Below are 19215 nucleotides of genomic sequence, written 5' to 3' on the forward strand. Positions count from 1 at the left end.
ATCGTGATGACTTCATGTACTCTGGATGAAGGCGTCTGTCTCAAGTAGTAGGGGGAGTGGTTTGAGAATGAATGAGAAGGTGAATGAAGGAGAGAAAGAACACCAGTCCTTCTGTATGAACTTGTGCACAGCTCCACGAGGCAAGATATAAAAAGTAAGAAAACAGCAAGAATAATATAGGAAGTAAATTCAGTGAAAAGGCAAGAAAATACAATGAAATAGAAGTAAGAATTAAAATATTGAAAGCGAAAACAGTTAAAATCAATAAGATCTGAAATTAAAACATTGTTGTTCATATGGTTATCTTTAAAATGACTCTGAGTGGATTCTAGGAACCTGCAGGGTGAGCCATATCAATGAGCAAGAATCCATAAAACATACAGATGAGCTCTATTTCAATGGGCTTTATAAATCACTTAATTAAAAGATGTTCTTTTTTTTAATAATAGGCAGATCAGCTTTATGATAAAAGACAGTGATGTATCCCATAGTTGTCTCCAAAAATGAATCTCTATAGGTAGCATGCCTCGCATTTGAAAATATCATCCATGTAATCTTTACACAATTCAGGACCAGTTTCAACTTGTGGAGATGATTATAAAAAACGTTAATCTCTGCAGATTCTCAGTTGAATCACAAATGGTAGTCAGGAAAGTATAAAGGACTGTGTCGTCTTCATAAAGATGTAGATTTCAGTTATGTAATGAAGTGGTAATGTAATTAATATAAATGTTAAACAACATTGGACCGAGCACTGAACCTTGTGGAACTCCCTTTGTGGTGTTGAAAAAGGGAACTTACATCACATAACCTATCTTGAGGTAATTATAAAATCACTTTCAACTATTGCTATCAAAGCTTCAATTATGGAGTTTTTGCAAAAGCAAAAAGTGGTCAAAGTTTGAAATGCCTTGAACACATCTACAAACCTGACAGACCTGCACGATGTTTTTTATAATTTGGTGCGAAAATAGTGTTGTTAATAACCAGAGAAATGGTGCTGTGCTTTGGCATGAACACACTGAAATGGATTAAGTATGGAGTATGTTTATAAAAATGATTTTAACTGTACATTAACAAGTGACTCCAGTATCTTAGTAAGGCAGGATGATTTAGAAATTTGACAATAGTTATTCAAATCAGAGTTGCAACCCCCTTTACAGTATGTAGAGGAAGAACGTCCTCCAAGCTGTAGGAATGATGCTGGACGTATGCTCAGGTACAAAATATGAGTTATGCATTAGCTGATTAGTTGTGCAGATAGTTTTAAAGCAAAGGGATCAAGATTGTCACTCCAGGACTTGTAACAGGGGAAGATGGCCCTTCTTCTTTAGAGGAGTTAAGTTTGATGCAGTGAGCCCAAACTTTTTATCATTTTGCTCTGTCCGCCATAATCGAAGACACCTCCAGCATAAACCCGCCGGCGCCACAACTAACATTGTTATGTCATTGACTTCTCCCACAACTGAATCTGCTTCATTGTGAGGGGACAGAGGCCAGCTGAATTACACAAGCATATGTAAAATGTTAAAATGTTCATAAAAATCTCTTTTGTTGGACAGAAAGTTTATATTGTTACTGCTTTCAATATCAAAAACTAATTTAAACCAACCTGCGATTTAAAGGGAGCTTCTCGATTGTCAAATAACTAATAATGAATTATGTTTTTATTCATTGATGGTCAGAAATTTGTATAGTGACATTTCTGTGTGTGGTTTTAGGATTTTGGCTGCAGGGTTTGTGTGTTAATTAAGGTGCTGAGGGTTTAATTCAGCCAAACATCTGCGATTCTATCCCTTCATTTGACGAGTCCAATGACTGCTAAGTCATATAACTGCATTTGCTGGCAGGAGGGGGATAATAGTTTGCATCCCAGCTGCCATTATCATCTCATTTACAGGAAACAGAGCAGCAGCTATCAGTGTACGACCACAGAATTGCTGCAGGAAGGTTAAAAGACCATCCTGCAGACTCGAGCCAAAGCACAAGTGTTGTTTGAAGCCATCCATTCACAGCGAGGATGGAGATTGTGTGGGTGAACCAAAATAGATGTTATAGGGCTCATTTCTGTGATACACTTCATTGGCCTGAGTAATAACAGACTGTGGAAAAACTTTGAGGAAGAATTCAGACATTAGTCTGGAGTCTTGAAGACAAGTTTGGCACATGAGATCCCTTTATCACGTAAACTATTTATTGCTTTGCTTGTTAACAGACATATGAGAAAAAAATTAACCTGCAACCACATTGTATAATTTTGCAATACAGATATGATATAAAGTGTGCTAAATAAATGCTAAGGTGTGCACATTATTAGAAACTCATAGTTCACATCCTCGTGTTCTCCTGTAATTTTACAAAATAATTGTAAACCTCTGCAGATGATCCAGAATGCAGCAGCATGATTGATTTTTCTAACTCAAAATAAGACATGTCCCTCAGCTGGTTCTGTTTAATTGCTGCCCTCATCAAATTCCAAACCCTGTGTCACACAAAAAACAAAACTGCACCAAAATGACAGTTATCCAATATTGGATATGGATATCCATGGCAACATTGAAACCCAGTTTTTGATAATAGGATTACAATGAGGATTTTATCGCAGTTCAGAGATGCATATAATTGTTCCCATACACAACAATATGATAATATTTAATTTATATAAAATAGTAAATGACAAACATGACAGGGTGAAGCCTCCATCAGGTTTTGTACTGTCCCCAGCTCTTGTCAAGTCTGCTCTGTGTTTACATGAGTGGGATCTTTATATTTCCCAAGGGGAATTTATTACATTGAGAATATGTATTATTTTTTTCGTTACATGCATACTTATATTTTTGTATGGACCAATGTTTACATTTTCTATGCTAAGTAGATGTTGTGGTTTTGTAGTGACGTGTTGAGAACAGCAGAACTCTGCTGCTGAATGTATGTTGTTACACTCAGTTTTGGATTTGATTCATTTTTTTGACAGCTGTCACCTCTACATCCCACACCACAGACTGCTGAGACAAGAGATGTACAAAGAACATAATGCAAACTGAATAATTTAAGGAGGACAAAGTTTTTATTTTAGCCTATAAAGAAACTGGAGACATTCTTTAATGTCTGTCCTATTATTATTATTATTATTATTATTATTATTATTATTATTATTATTATTATTATCATTATTATTATTATTATTATTATTATTATTATTATTATTATTTTGTCTATCTTTTACATCACTAAATGTGTAGATAAATGATAGATTAGGGTTAGGGGAAATGTATGCCAAACTTTTTGAACAAAGTGTTATGTAGTCTTTCAATGCATTTTCAGGCCTTTTCTGTAATTGCTGTGGCCAAATAGGCTTGATTCAATAGCTCTGTTTTTAAGAAGTTACGATGCAAGTTGTGCTGTTTTGCAGCTTTTTTTATGTGACATTACACATCAGCTTTAGGTGACTGCAACAAATGCAGGAATAAAGTGTAAGTCTTCTGACATCACTTCTTGTCATTTCTGTGCCAAGAAGCCATATACAATGTGTAAAAGATGATTAAACTGAAGTATATTTCCATGAAAGGCTAATTTCTCATGGCATGTACACATTTTAATGCTATTCGTAAGCGCAAACGAAAATCTATATCGCATTTAGGGGGGTCTCCTTGTTATTCCAGGGGCTGGTCTGTTATGACATTGAGAAGCCTTAGCTGTGTCTTTCTTGTTTCTTCAATGTTTTTTCCACATTAGGTTTTAAGTTGCTTTAAACAAAAGTCAAGCTGCACTTTGTATTGTGCATCTGCTGCTCGTTTGTTTCTGTCATGCTGTAATATGGAGTTGTAATCTTGCACTCGAGTGCTGTCTTGGAAAGGTTTCATTTAAAAAAGAGTAGTATTAATACAGGGACTTCCTTCAGATGTAAAATACCAACTCTAAAAAGAAGAACCAAACCCAAAACAACAAAAGAGCCCTGCAATTTATTGGGAGTTACCCTAAAACTGTTAAAATCTGATAAGATGAACACATATAATGAAGGAATGAGAAATGCATTCTAAAGGGAGACGTGATGATTGGATTCACTACAATAGGGTACTACTCAATGAGCATTTTCAAACAGATAACTAAACCTGGAAGCAGATTTATGTAGAATCAATCTAAAGACTGATTGATACAGAGGTAAATATAACCTTTTGTGTAGAGATGTTCAGAGAGCATCTTTCACTGATTTTCAAGACATCTTGAATCTTGTAAATCACCATTGTTAAAGCGATATAGCATGAATATTTATGAGGAATCTCCCTTGAGCCTTTGCCCTGCAGGCTCTTTTATCTTATCAGTAACTAGTAGGCTGCATTGTAAAGCAAAATGACGAGTGAAATCAAACTATAACACTTCAAGCATTTTTATAAAAGAAGTATTTTTTTATTTATAATTTTCAATTAAGGCAATCCAATACAAAGCATTTCACAACCCACCATATGACAATAACCATGTACAATAAAAACCCATTCAAAGGAAAGCAGGGAGTCATGCAAATCAGAAAACTGGAGAAATATAATCTACAAAGAGAAGATGCAGAGTTCAACAAAAAAAAAGAATCAAAAACAATGTTAACTGTAACGATTGCTAACAAGTCTCAGTTTTTAAGCACTGCTGAGACGAGAGAAGTTTGGAGAACCAGGCACAGAGAGAGAAGATAGCAAACAGTCCACAGAGCTCACTGCCATGTTTGGCATTGACATGCATTGTAATCTTGTTAGGCTGATTCCTATTCTACAGATAACAGTACCTTGTGTAAAATACTCCTTACTGTACCCCAAGTAAACATGCAGCCCATCCATCACACTGATAAATCAGGGCATTAAGAGGAGAAGTCACCGTCATTACATAGACAACGGCAGCAATGGCTTGTCAGACTGACTTGAAAAATAAATACATTTTTAATACAGTAATATTCCAAAAATATATCAACCATGTACATAAAGCACTCTTTTGACGCACAAACTGCCTTTGGGATCTTAATGCAAACCATTTGCTCGTCAACCTTTTATTCTGTAAACGTTTTTCTCTCACAAGCAAATTGCTGAACATAATTTTGACCACCATTTATTAAATTTCTCTCCTCCGCCTAATTGCCATACTTATCCACCTGAACTTTTCAAACCGGAACTTAATGAGATGGAGTGACTATCTCTCTCTTTAGTAAGGCCTTTAGTTTGCTACATTGGACATTTGAAAAGAACCTTTAAAGCTCAGTCATTCTGCTTTTTCTTCACTTTGTTGTGTTTTAAAGAAAGAATGGGGGCCCATTTTTAAAGTCTATTATTCTCATTGCAGCAGTCTTCACCATTACTTAGTACAAGGTAGTAATAAAAAACACACAAGTGAGATTGGAGGATTGGAATGTTGGAATTTATAAATAAATAATGGATGCTTTAAGAGTCCAAAAGAAGGGAGACAGTAGAACTAAGATTTACAGACACTGTTGATCTATTTAACTCTATGTCTATAAACCAGTTTTAGGAATGCACGCTCTTAGCATGTTACATTTTACTTATAAGCGCACAAAATAAAAGAACACCCTTGGCATTAGGAATTGTCTTTTATTTTACTGTATATACTGCTAGTGCTGATAAAATAAAACAACGTTGGAGTCTTTATCGACTTGATGAATTTATTAAGATGTTATCTACCTTTAAACACACTACCCATGCCATTGATGTGGTCAAAGCAAAATGTCACAAAGTCAAACTTGACATCTGAGAAGAAACGTTATTTGTCCATCATGAGCAGGAATACTGTGTGATGTCAAGTAACATGTATTGGTTGAAAGAAACAAGACTTCAGTTGTTTTTTCTTCACTTTCTTTTTTTAAACCTCTCCTCACACTGTTGTTATAACCTACATGTTGACCTGCTTTCTTTGCTGAAAAAAACATCCCGACACTGATCATGTTCCCTCTTTGACTTCTGCATTTTTGTAGCCTCTGGTAACAAGCTTTACTTGACATGTTACGTGGAAGCCAGTTTGTTTTGGTTCTAAATGCTAAACTATCGCACAGATTGTAAAAGGCTAAAAAAGACCAAATAATATTTGCACTTTAGGCTCCTTCTTCACCCAGTGGTATAGATAATGTTCACACAAGAAAGGAAATTGGAATGCAATGAACATAAATCCTAAAGCCCTGGAGACACTTGTTAATTGTATCCCATCAGATAAAGTAGACAGGGCTATGTAGAATGTAAATCTCCAGGGAATAACTCTGGCTGTGATCAAACTGACATATAGTGTGAAGCTTTAATTGTGGTTGTTAAATGACTACTCAAGCATGGCCTTTGGGGGCTTCAACCTTGCTATGCTGGGAGTATCATGGTCGAACAGGTTGGTGTGTAGGGGCTTTTTTAAGAACAAGATTAACATGCCAAGATTTGATTTAAGCTCCAATACGTCTTTGTACTGTCTTGTCATCCAACATACTTTTGCAACCAATCCCAGCCATTCTTTCTGCGTTTGAATGCTAAGTTTTCCCAAAGTGCAAGTAAGAATGTAGAAACAATGTAAGCTACATCTTGCCCCAGTGCCTCACTATTAGACACATCAGTCATCCCTGAAGAACATAACTTTCTGTTAACGTCATGTATTGTGCTGTTACCGTAAAGTGACATATAAACAAGAAGACATCAGTCACCTGCATTAGCATGTATGGAATGCTAAGCAAAATGTATTACATGTTTGTTGCATTTCTGTCCTTCACTTCCTTCCTTGTTCATAGGCTTCTATGTATATCATATTGTATTTAGTATTAAACCCTTACTATTTGTTGTGTATAAAAACAGAGGTTTGGATTTATTGGATGCTGTCAATATTCATGTTGGGAGTTCATCCTGAACGCCAACCTTAAAGGACCGTTTTTAGGATTGGAGAGGATCTATTCTTTAGAATGAGCCCTTTATGTCTAAAAAAAAGCTTCAGCTATGTTGGACCGCCAGGCTTCAAATAGTGTCCGAACAACTCGTGAGCGTCATATGTCGTGCATGATTGCACACTGGCTCTCCATACGGCATTCCTTAAATATTTCATTGTTTGCTTCATGAAGGTCAGTTTTTCCTTGCAAACCATATGCCATATAGTGCTTTTGTATTAAAGATAGACACACAGATGGATGTGGGTATTATTTATGCAACGTTATCTACCCTTCATACCTAAAGCTAACAAGCTCTGTTAAAAAAAAGTGAGTGCCAGTGCCTAGTAGAGCCCCTTCCTCCACATTCTTTCTGCGTCTACGCAACAAAGAGGAAAATGAAAACAAGACATTGAGATAAAAATCGTTGCATCACTCTGGGGCAGTTAGCACACTCCAATAGGAAACAATTGAATCAAGATTTTTTTTGCTGATGCTGGATCGCGTAGGATGTGAGGTGAAGGCTGGTGGCATCATCACCAAGCAAGCCTGGGCCACAATGTCTGCTGAGTTGAAGCTGCAGTACAAAATAATTTCAATAGTATTAACCTAGTTGCATTTTCAAAATGTTGCCCTTGGTGTAGAGACAGGTTATCTTGTGCTTTTTATATGTAAAAAAAAAACTTTAAAATAATTGGTGACCACTTCAAATGAATAGTTTATAACTGATCTTTCAAATGTCCATGCCACTTGATAACTTTCGAGAATATATTGATATATATTTTCTGGGATATGTGGATACAATTCTCATTCTCATACAGCATGCTTTAAGAAACATTCACATTAAGAAGAGAGGCTGGGAAACCTCGTGGTATGAAAAGCCTGATTTCTGTACACTACACTCTTGTACATTTTCCTCCATTGTCAGGGATTCAACAGAAGATATTTCCAAAATATAAAAACTACTTTCAGGAGGGAAAAGGGGGAGAGAGGGGGCAAGACTAGGGTCAACATTCATATCCTGGTACAATTATAGAAACAACCATATACAGGCACAATTCAACTACAACATGGTCTTTTAAAACTAACCTGCTGTCAAACCAGACATGAAACAGTCACGGCCTCAGTGTTTATTTGAAGGCTTTCACCAACGAATCCTGGAAAGCTCAGGCAAGTTAATAACAGAAGAGGAAAAATAAAAAACCTACTCCAGGAGTCACTGAGAGGGTACGGCACAAACTCAAGAGTCAAGACCCATTTTCTGGTGCATCAGCTCCTGTCTGTTTGCATCATGAAACAATGTAAAGAGAGTTTCTCTTTGGACTCTGATTGGCTGCTGAATGCTAACAGTCCTCAGTGAACAGTTTAGAGGCGAACTTCAGATCTGTGTGTGGTGGTGTGTGTGTCCAGGTGGTGTGTATGGAGGTGGGGCCGGGTTGGGTTTGATCCCTCTGCTCTTCATGTATGAGATGAACTGGTCCGGAATCTCTGCTAGCACGTCTTTTGCGAGCCGAGCCATGCTTAACACGTGGTTACCTGTCCGGTCCATATAATCTCTGAATGGAACAAACTGAAGAAGAAGAGAAGAAACTAGTATTGAATAATCTGAGACGTTAACACAGTTTTTTATTTAAATAGAACATAGCATATGAGGTTTCCTCTAGAGAGCAGAATTTTATCATATTGCTGATAGTGGTTCTGTAAAAGCTCTAAAGACTTTTTAAACTCTCCAAAACATGCTGGTCAGGCAGTGATAGACTCATTCCCCCACGATGCGCAACAGAGTGCCACAGGAGGTCATTTCTGCCTGCATGTGGCCATCAAACTCTACAATTCCTCCCTTTGAGAGTCAGACACTTGGACACTGGACTATTTAATTTAACACTCTGCAATCTGTTCAATCGTGCAATATAAACCGGTCACACACCCTGAGTTCATAATGAACCTATAAAAACAATGTGCAATATCCACAATGATAACCATTGTATAGTATATAGATGTCCTATCTTTAAGTCATTTGTGATTGGTACATATTATACCATTCCTACCTAGCACTTATTGCTTATTTTAGTATCTCTATCCACTCTATTTTACACTTAAATTATTTCCATCCTTCGGTACTGTGTTTTAGAGCAAGGGTAACAAACAAATTTCCCCCTGGGGTTAATAAAGTATTCCTGATAAATGATAAACGTATGATGCAGGGTGATTAATTTAATGGAGTCTCTGTTGTGTTTATGTTTAAGTCTCTATGCAAGGACCAAAATGTGATATATTTTCTCATAAACTAAGCAAGAGGATTTTGCAGGATTTTCTCTTTCCAAGGCTACAGATATAGCTCCTACGCACCTGCCTCTGGAGATATTTGATTTGGTAACATCTCCTTTAAATCATTTGATTTTACATAATAAGGCTTTTTATTTCCACACATAGAATACACCCAAAATGTACTTTTTTTCTTTGGAGCCAGTGCCAAGGGGGACACATTGGGGAGAATTGCATTTCTTTTCCATTCTGCGTTCTCTTACTTTACAAAATGTTTCCACTTTTCAGCCTGCTTATCTTCATTTGTAAATTCACAGATGTTCACATCTGCTGAAGCTGCCAGTCCTAACAGATGGCACTTTGTCAGGAATAAATATTTTGATGCACAAAGGAAATAATATCAAGGCAGATTGTTAATCTTAAAGGAGACATATTATGAAAGATCCACTTTTACAATGTTTCTAAACGTGTATATCGACCCACACAATTTGAAATAAACCCATCCAGTCCTTTATTTTTAAGTATTAAATGCTCCGTCGAAAATTTTCTCAACTTGTGACATTACAAGTTGGATTCTGGTTTTAAAAATACCCTCCCCTCCCCTGGTATCTCCACCTATGGACTCCACCCCCAACCTTGAGCAAAACTGTGAAGGACTGCCATTTTTATTGTCACTACAGAGGAGATGTGTCTACTAAGAAAACTCGTGGGGAGGGGGGGGGGGGGGGGAGCACAGCACAGCACAGGTGGAAAAGGGGTATAATATGTCATCTTTAACACAGTGTATAGTGTCGGTCCTTGGAAACACTTTATCGAACTGTTTTGGCTCGCCACATACTGTAGAAGGTTGATAAAGTTTTATTGACAGTCATCGGGTAATTGAAATTCCCCTGATATTTCTTTGATCTCTAAACTATTACAATGCACTTTTTTCCCCTAGTCTTTAAATTAGTTGTAAATTAAAACAAAGTTTCTTCAATCTTGTAAAGTGAAGTCACCTGAACAATGTCTCGCTCTGCCAATTTCCCCCGGGATGAGATCCTGATGTCATCGCCATCCAGCTCCACCATAGCTGAAGGGCATAAGTTCACACGCACACACACACACACACACACACACACACACACACACACACACACACACACACACACACACACACACACACACACACAGACGCATAGATGAGTTCCCACAAACACACAAACGCAGTGTGAGACCTGAGAAAGCACAGCTCTTTTTTAGGACAGAAATACACTTATTATACAGTATAGTACTAACTCTAACCCTTTAGCATCAGTGAAGCACAAAGGTTATGGAGCTGTACAGCCTCAGTTTATCCTTAGAGCTTGTCTAATCAACTAATAAGTCCATTACTACTTCCTCTCTGCAATTTAGAATAATCTTTACAAAACACGAAAAGCCCAGCAATTAACCTCCGCCAATTCTCTACATTTATAATGACACCCACCTACACACTCATGTCTCCACTGATTTAAATGAGTCTCTCTAGTTATTTTCTCTGGGGCATTTCTTTAAATTACTGCCAGAGCAGGTGAGCGCAGGCTGCATTGGAAATAGACAGAGTTAGATTAATTAAAATGTAAATTATCATGGCGAATGTTTTGATCTGTTTAACTGACTTTATATTATTCATGTAAATAGAGACACATCTGAGGCTTGAGATGTTTTCTGTTACATTAAATCAGAGCCACACGATGTGTGGAATAAAAACAGTTAATTATTGTTATTCTGCTCTCTTTGAGTCATGAAATTGTTAATTAACTGAAAAAAATATGATAAAAAAATTCCTGTGTATCAGTTTTATTTTCAGACTGACCAACTGCTTGTTTTAATGCACCAGCATAAGAATCTGTTTTGTCATTACTGTTGCCACTTAATCCATGCATTTACAGAAGGAATGTGTGGACAGCAGACCTCTCTCCTTCTCTCTAATGCTGGTGTAATTGTACTATCTTTGTTTTCCAACACATTGATAACATGGCTCCCAATACAAACCTCACCTGTCGTGGTAAACACAGTTGCAAGGGAAATTTTATAGCAGGAGTTTTGTATGTGTGCTAAGTGACATCTATCTCTATCATCTATGTCCATGCCACACATCTGCTCTCTCTCTCTCTCTCTCTCTCTCCATCTATCTAGTCGTTGTGGCAATTGTATGAGTGAATAAAAATAGGCCGGAAACATAGTTGGGTGGCCCTTCAATATTCACCTCAACGATATAGATACAAGGAATTGACTTAAGCACTACCTTATAAAAGATAAATGTGACAACCATATCACCAGATATTTAAAAATTCATGGCAGAAGCCGTTTTTCACACAAAGTACAAAGCCTATCATTATGTATTCTGTAGCCAAATCGTACTGTACAGGTTTTTTTTTTTTTTTATAGAATACTGTCTGTAACTGTTGCTACCATGACAGTGCTTTGATTTTAGCACCAGGTGCTGTCAACTATGTAGCTCTGCTCACACTCTGTTCCAAGCCGTAAATTGATGTCTGTCACTGGTTGTCATGGAGGTGTTATTATAAAATTATGAAAAAAATAAAAATAAAAATCACAATTAAAATACTGCTATACAATCGGTGGATAATTTAAATAATAAAGTGACCATACCGTCAAACTCAGCCTGACCAACTCCAACTATAATGATGGACATGGGAAGCTTGGCACCCTGCAGAGAAATAAAAACACACAAAAAATACACTCAAATAAGAAGAATTTTTTCCTACAAACATTTTCTTTTTTCCCAAAAAGAAAACATATTCTCAACAGATTCCTTTTACACAAAGAGAGGAGAGACACTTGTCCACATCAGCACTGACCTACAGTACTCATTATTGTGTATCAGACATTAAAGAAGTTACATGCTCACTCTCACAGATAACAACCACGCTTATGTTCTGCACCGCTCTTTAACTAGCAGAATGACCTTTCAAGTGAGACAAGACCTCCAGAGAGAGAAATGTGTTCCAAGTTCCAAACAGTAAGTCAGAGGAAGAGGGCGAAACATAGGGAGACACTTCACTTGAACATTTTTGTGTTGGCTTCTCTTATCACACATTTTATGTCTCTAAATCCAATTTCTGTTGCTAGACTTCTCCTCTGCTCTTATCTCCCTGTGGCAATTTGTCTTTGCCGCTAAATGCTGGGTATCAGGCTGGAGAGTGGAGATTAAACTCACTGACATTGCTAACAGCATCCTTCAAGATACTCAGGCAGCAGGTCAGTAATTTCAGTATTTAGCAGTTTATTAACAATATGATAACTACAACTATGAATCAGATTCTTTCTCAAAATACCTTTCCTGGGTTTAGGAAATGCTGTCCTGCAAAAAGAACCAGGACCTGGTTAGGACTGAAAGGAAACTTCAGTTTGAGAGAAAAAGTAATGCACTACTGGCTGACACGTTGATAAAGTCTTATGTAAGGGAATTTTGTGGAATGGTGACATTTGTGAGCTGGGAGCAGAGGGAGAGGGAGGAGGTGCAATTTTTTCACCAGTACAGCAGCCATCCTCAGTCACCCACCCAGCCACTCCCAAGCCCTACCTCATTTCACATGACACTGCTAATAGCCACTCCAAACTAAGAACATTTACTTTCTCTAAACAAAGGCAAAATCGAGACTAAAAATGATTTAACTGAAAATAATGTTTATGAAGTATTTATGGCTGGGGAATTGTTTCATAGAACTGCATAACGAATTTAAATGGAAATGCTTTAATAACAATGTATTGCTCAGAGACTAAAAGTTTACTTCCATGACATATACTGCAAGAAGGCACTGATGTCCTTGAAGATAAATGCTCATGTTAGCATGAAGACATGCACCAAGTAACCAACTCAACAACCTCATGGTATGCAGATAAAATGTTAACAGTGTTCACTTTATTATGCTAGCATGCTCTTGTTTTCTATTTTGCGCTTAACTTTGAATAAAGATGATATTTTTACAAAGCACTTTTAACAAACAGCTGTACTGTATCTCTGGCACCGGTCAAATGTTCTGTTACAAATTAGGCAACCGCTTGCCACAGGGATGAGAACTCTTTCTGTCGACATTACCTCAACCTCAGTACATCAATGCGATTATATCAGTGTTCAACACACCTCTTGTCAGTGCCTGTCCGCCCACGCACATGCACACACAAACACAAACACTCAAACTCACAGTTAAACATGCATCTATGTGAAGCCAAAGACAAACTCACACATCAGAACATCAAATGCCTCCATCAATATCCTGACTGTGCACCATGCCCCATTTTAACCGTCCTGCTGTCACCCTGACTGACAACCGACATCCAAGTCTAATGGGACAACAAAACAAAACGCCAATCAACACGCATTACTAGACCACTAGACCCTCTGTCTTTGGCTTTCACAGCTCAGCTCAGAGAAAGGCTTAAAGCTGTAGACTGAAAACACTACCAGCTGACTGCAGATAACTGTGGCCTTACATTAAGATGACTTTATTCATTTGTAAAGACTAAAGTGCCCAAAATAATGTACCATATACAGCCTGCTCTTAATCAAACTAGCAGATTGAATTGTACTGAGGACATAACTCAGACATAATCAGGGGTACCTTAAAGGGATACTTCACCCATTTGCATGAAGCTGTGAACTGATATTCACCCCCCTCCACCTCCACCCCCCGCGCGCTCCACTAATTCACGCACCCTAAAAACTCTGCACAGCTGTTTTACTGTTTTTGCTATTTGCACCATTTGCCACCTTTCAACGCACTACCTCACTTTTTAGCTTAATCTGCACTCTGTTTATATTGTAAATACTTTAATTTATCTACACACTACTACCTCATGGTGAATTACTCACAAGTGCCCTTGTCTGTCGATTGTCTGTTGTTCGTTATTTGTTGTCCAAATGTCTTTAGTTAAGTTATTTGTTTTATAGTATTGTTTTTTTATTGCTAGGTTTTAGTGCTCTTTTTTTGCACTGCAGGTTTGCACTGGGGTTGGGGGGGATTGCAATTTCATCTGTGCTGTATGTTTAACATGGAGCATATTTGACAATAAACAACCTTGAATCCTTGAATCCCTTGAACAAGGCAGACCTGTCAAGGTTGGGATTTCTTCACTTTATAAAGCTCTGTTCTGAAGGATTTAGTTAGAGCTACAGGCAGCAGGTTGGAGTTTGGAGGTAAGGCTAAACTTGAACAAATAGTTTTTTTATTGGTTTCAAGGCCAAATACACTACTCACAATAAGTTATGGATAGTCAGTCAGGTCGGTAGCAGGCAGTCAGATGTTGCTCGTGAACTTGGTGTGTCTCAAAGTGTCATCAGCAGACTTGCAGCAAGACACAGAACTACTAGCAGTGTTTGTGACAGACCCACGAGTGGAGCCCCATGAGTGATGGACCGCAATGATGACCAGTACCTAAGGACCTATGCACTCAGACACCGTTATGCTACTGCCACACAGCTGCGGACCTGTTTATGAAAAGGATAAGGATAAACTTTGGGTGCTACAGCAGCTCCAAAAAACAGGGAAACAGGAAATATAAACACCATCAATAGCAAAAAAGTTTAAAAACCGCCAGCTATAAGCAAGTTTAAATTAATTAAATAAAGAGAGAAAAAATACAATAGGCTTAAATAATACATGGCATAAACACTATGTACACTTTCACTTCTGGAAAGACAGTTCAGATATTAAAAACACACAGTGTGCAGCATAAATGATATTGATGGTTTTTAAACACAGTTATGTGGCGATGATGCTATTAAACAGTCTGCAGATGGAATAAAGGAACTGTGGTAGCGCTTAGTCTTGCAAGGTGGGTGTCTCAGTCTGCTGCTGAAAGAGCTGCTCAGAGACCTCACAGTGTCATGCAGGGGGTGAGAGGGATTGTCCACGATGGTCCATGATGCACACTCCAAAGGACCTCAGTCGTCTCAGCAGATGCAGTCGACCTTGGCCCTTCTTGCACAGGGTGTCAGTGTTATGTGACCAGTCTAGTTTATTGTTGAGGTGAACACCTCTGTACTTGTATGTCCCCACAATCTCAAAGTCCAGAACCTGGATGTTCACTGGTGCAGTCTGGGGTGACTTCCTGCTGAAATCTATCACCATCTCTTCTGTCTTGCTGGCATTGAGCTGAAGGTGGTTGAGCTCACTCCAATCCACAAAGTCCATCATGACCTGCCTGTACTCCCTGTCACTCCCCTTAGGCACACACAATGGCTGTGTCATCGGAGAACTTCTGCGAGTGGCAGCTCCCAGAGTTGGAACAGAAGTCCGAGGTGTAAAGGGTGAAGTGAAAGGGGGAGAGCACTGTCCCTTGAAGGCATTGGAGAAGTCACAGAACATGACCCTCACAGTGCTGCCGGTGGTCTCCAGGTGAGTCCAGGATCTGTGCAGCAGGTAGATGATGACGTCATCCACCCGATGTCCACCCAAGGGTGCAATGTCTTTGGGACTGGTACTACGCGGTATGTCTTCCACAGAGTAGGGACCCTCTCCAGACTCAGGCTCAGGTTGAAGATGTGCAGAAAGACCTCACAGAGCTGGTCTGCACAGTCCTTAAAGTGAGGGGTACTAGAGTTTCCAGACAAATCATTCACATCAGACTCCACCGCTTTAGCTTGAATGCCAGACGACAGTTGCAGGTGACTCCACTGACACCAAGACACCGCCGTGACCGTTTGCAGTGGGCACAAGACCATGTGACCTGGACAATGCAGCAGTTGTCTCCCGTCCTGTTCACTGATGAGTGTCAGGTCACCTTGCACAGAAATGATGGTCGTCAGCATTGCTGGAGAAGGCAAGGTGAGCGATGCACTGAGGTCAACATGGTCCCCAGGGTTCGCTTTGATGGAGGAGGTGCAACAGTCTGGGAAGACATCACCAGGCAGCGCAAAACAGATTTAGTGATTTCTAGACGGCTCAGTCACTGCATGTTCTCACCTCAGAGATATTGTAGAACCAATTCCAATCACCCAATTCTACCAGCACACCCCCAACTTTCTGTTCATGGATAATAATTCTCCACCACCGTCATGCCAGAATTGTCACAGCTTGACTTCAGGAAGTCAGGGTGTCCTATATGTTATAGCCAGCAATTTAGTTAGGAGCACGAGATGTCACTGTCATTGCGGCAAATGGTGGAAACACTCGCTACTGACTTTGTCAATTTTGGTTATTTGGGGTTATCTTTGCTATTGTCTAAATTGTTGGGGTAATAAATATTGCACACATGAAAATGGTGATTTTTCTTATTCATTCATAGTAATATCAAAGTAAATATTACTTATTTCATTCAAATTCAGAACAAATAGGAAAAAGCACTCATGTACATAACAATATCCCTAACTTATCTTGAGTAGTGTAGTACGTCATTGTTCTTGGGGTTTAGTACAACAGGTGGTAATTTAGAAACGTTACTAGATGACCAGTGACCTTTGCCACCGTTAGCCTACTTGAAGTATAGCATTCCATGTTTTAATATCTAACTCCTCAATTTTCATAGATTGATCCTTCAGAGTTAGCTTGGAACTAAAGAAGCGCTGGATTTAATTGAGCAAGTACAGAGTGTTCAAGTATTCCTATGCAAATCAAACATTGCTTTTTATTTATGTCTACAATACAGAAGAGAACTTGTAGAGAAGCTGACCTTTTAGCAGGGAATTGCAACTTCAACATCAGTTCTTTTTGCACAAGGTCATATAGCTATATAGCAGTCTAAAGCCCATTTAGACTGGGTTCCTGTTTTATGAACTGTCTACATGAAAAATGTAAAAAAAAAAAAAAAAAAGATTCAGTCAATGAAAGCTTTTTCAGATCATTTATAGAGCGTGGGCTTCATTAAAAACATCTACTAATGACCTGTCATTTTGGCTGACTTCATTAGCATAAAAACTTGATGTGTCCTTGAAGAGATTTAAGCAATGAGCCAATATTTGTCAAACTTTTGTTTGTCTTAAAAAAAAGTTATTCTGGAGACTTAACAGGGTGATGACATACATAAAACTGGTACTATTGAATAGCACATTGAACAATTTCTTCATAAAGCAATGGGCTGATAGACTGTTTCTCAGTCACGCAGAGGACTAAGTTTTTGAATTTGAATGTTGAATGTTTTGTATATAAAGAGATGTACATGCAGGAAAAATTGTTGTATGGTGACGTACTTTTGGAAGATTCTGCCACTGATAGAGTACTGAAGTACAAAGCACTGGCAGATAACAAGAAGAAAGGACCAGAAAGGGGAAAAAAGCAGCAGACGGTTCAGCTCTATGTGATGACAGAGAGACAGTATAGTGCGAACAAATGAAGACAGAATTGTTTCGATCCTTGGGAGGGAAATAGATGGAAAGAGACAGCTGAAGTCTTTGTATTTCAGAACGAGGGGGTCTCATGGCTCTACAGAGAGAAAAAGAGATCAAGGCTGCAGAAGAGGCGTGAGTGATTGACGGGTGTTTTTGTGTTTATAGCTGATGCTGGTGTGACTGAGTGATAACCCCCATTGTTCCACCACAGGGCTCAATATTGCTGACAACACAGGGGACAGATACTTTGAAATTGTCCTGCCACACCGATCAAAACACACAAGCACACAAAAACCTACAAACCCAGTCCAGATGTTCCAGATGTTGTGCAGACTCTAATTCTTAGGTTTTCCTCAGGCTTCCTTCGAGCATGAATAAGTGTGATCAAATAAGTCTAATTTAACCTCAGCAGTGTGTCCTCCTTTGCACAGGATCCATGTAGAGTAAAGGGGAAGCAGCAAGCATCAGTGGAGGGTTGGAGAGGAGGCAGTGAGATACAGCAGCAGGCAAGATCTTAAAAGGAAGGTGTGGCTGTTCTAATGTTTTGATTAACAGTCGCAAATTCCCTTTAAATCCAGTCTGCTGGGTGTTCTGTGCCCGCGGCACGCTGAGGAACAGAAGGGAGAGAAAGACCCGAAGAGTAGGAAAGCGAAGAAAGTGAGCCACCTGCCATTTAGAGCTGGGAGAAGAAAAGAGTTAAGACACATTTATGGAAAGCTCAGAAGTATAAAGCACAATGTTGTGAGACAGTCATCATTAATCATTTAAAAAAAAAAAACTTTTTAAAGCAATTCTGGAATACAGAAGAGGATTCGCTCACAGCATTTGTTTGTTTTTATCAAAACCGAAACATTACCTGGGAGTTAAGTATAGCTGCACAATTAAATAGCAATTTCATCCTTATTGCAACATGAACATTTCCAGTAAGCACATCGCAAAGTTGTTTACATTTTATTGCATTGAAGCAGAAAACTATTCCACGTGTAAAACAATGCTTTCTCAATCAGCATGCATATATTTTACCCATTGAGGTTTGATGCCTGATCATTACGTTTAAATGTTCACAATATTTGGATGCATTTGTACTTTAAACTAAATTCTAAGAAATAATTGGGCCTTTCACAAAACACAATTACTTTCTCTTACAGAGAACAAGATGTAAAAATTTCTGTCTGTTACTGTTGCTTAGCAAATAATAAAGTTATCATATAAGGGATAAAAAGCCAGCCTTCTTCCATCCAATTAAATAAACTTAAGAATAAGGAAAAGTTGTTGTTTCATGCGAGGAGAGAAAAAACCAGCTGGTGATTTGATGCCTTCAGACTGAGCCAAGCTTGCTTTTCACAGCTCCACACAATTAGGAATGTGGTCGGTTTTGCACATCACTATTTCAAACCAACTTCAACAAAAGTGTTTTGCCGTGTATAGTCTTGTATACCATTTTTCATCCTTACATTTACAATGGCCTCTTTAGTCTGGGCCATGTCTGAAATGACGCCGTCTGTGATGATGAGGAGCACAAAGTATTGAGAGCCGTCCTGCACTGCAGCTGCGTACCTGCAAACATAGGCATATAAAAACAAAGAAACATTGTGAATACAAGAACAAAACTGATTTACTGAAGGACTTCTTCTGGATTTATTTTAAAAAATCATGTTGATAACAATGGCAATACATGTTATCATGCACACACACATATAAATTCCATTGAAGGGCTTTTTGTCATTGTCATACTTTAGATAACGCTCAT

At 38.5% G+C, this 19215-nt stretch overlaps 1 protein-coding gene across 3 annotated transcripts in view; it reads right to left on the bottom strand.

Annotated features, from left to right (window-relative positions):
• Positions 1-4383: 4383 nt before the first annotated feature.
• The window catches only part of LOC306822038 (copine-8-like), a 113376-nt gene continuing 98544 nt past the window's right edge, over positions 4384-19215 (bottom strand). For all 3 annotated transcript variants that reach the window (XM_079340753.1, XM_079340752.1, XM_079340754.1), the window contains 4 exons: positions 18920-19022; positions 11789-11846; positions 10150-10223; positions 4384-8456 (listed from right to left, as the gene is read on the bottom strand). In XM_079340753.1, the coding sequence (XP_079196879.1) occupies positions 8265-8456; positions 10150-10223; positions 11789-11846; positions 18920-19022 (427 nt within the window). In that variant the 3' untranslated portion in view covers positions 4384-8264. The remainder of the gene's footprint in view (positions 8457-10149; positions 10224-11788; positions 11847-18919; positions 19023-19215) is intronic.

This window comes from Symphodus melops, assembly GCF_947650265.1.
Source record: "Symphodus melops genome assembly, chromosome: 4".
In the NCBI taxonomy this organism is placed as follows: domain Eukaryota; kingdom Metazoa; phylum Chordata; class Actinopteri; order Labriformes; family Labridae; genus Symphodus; species Symphodus melops.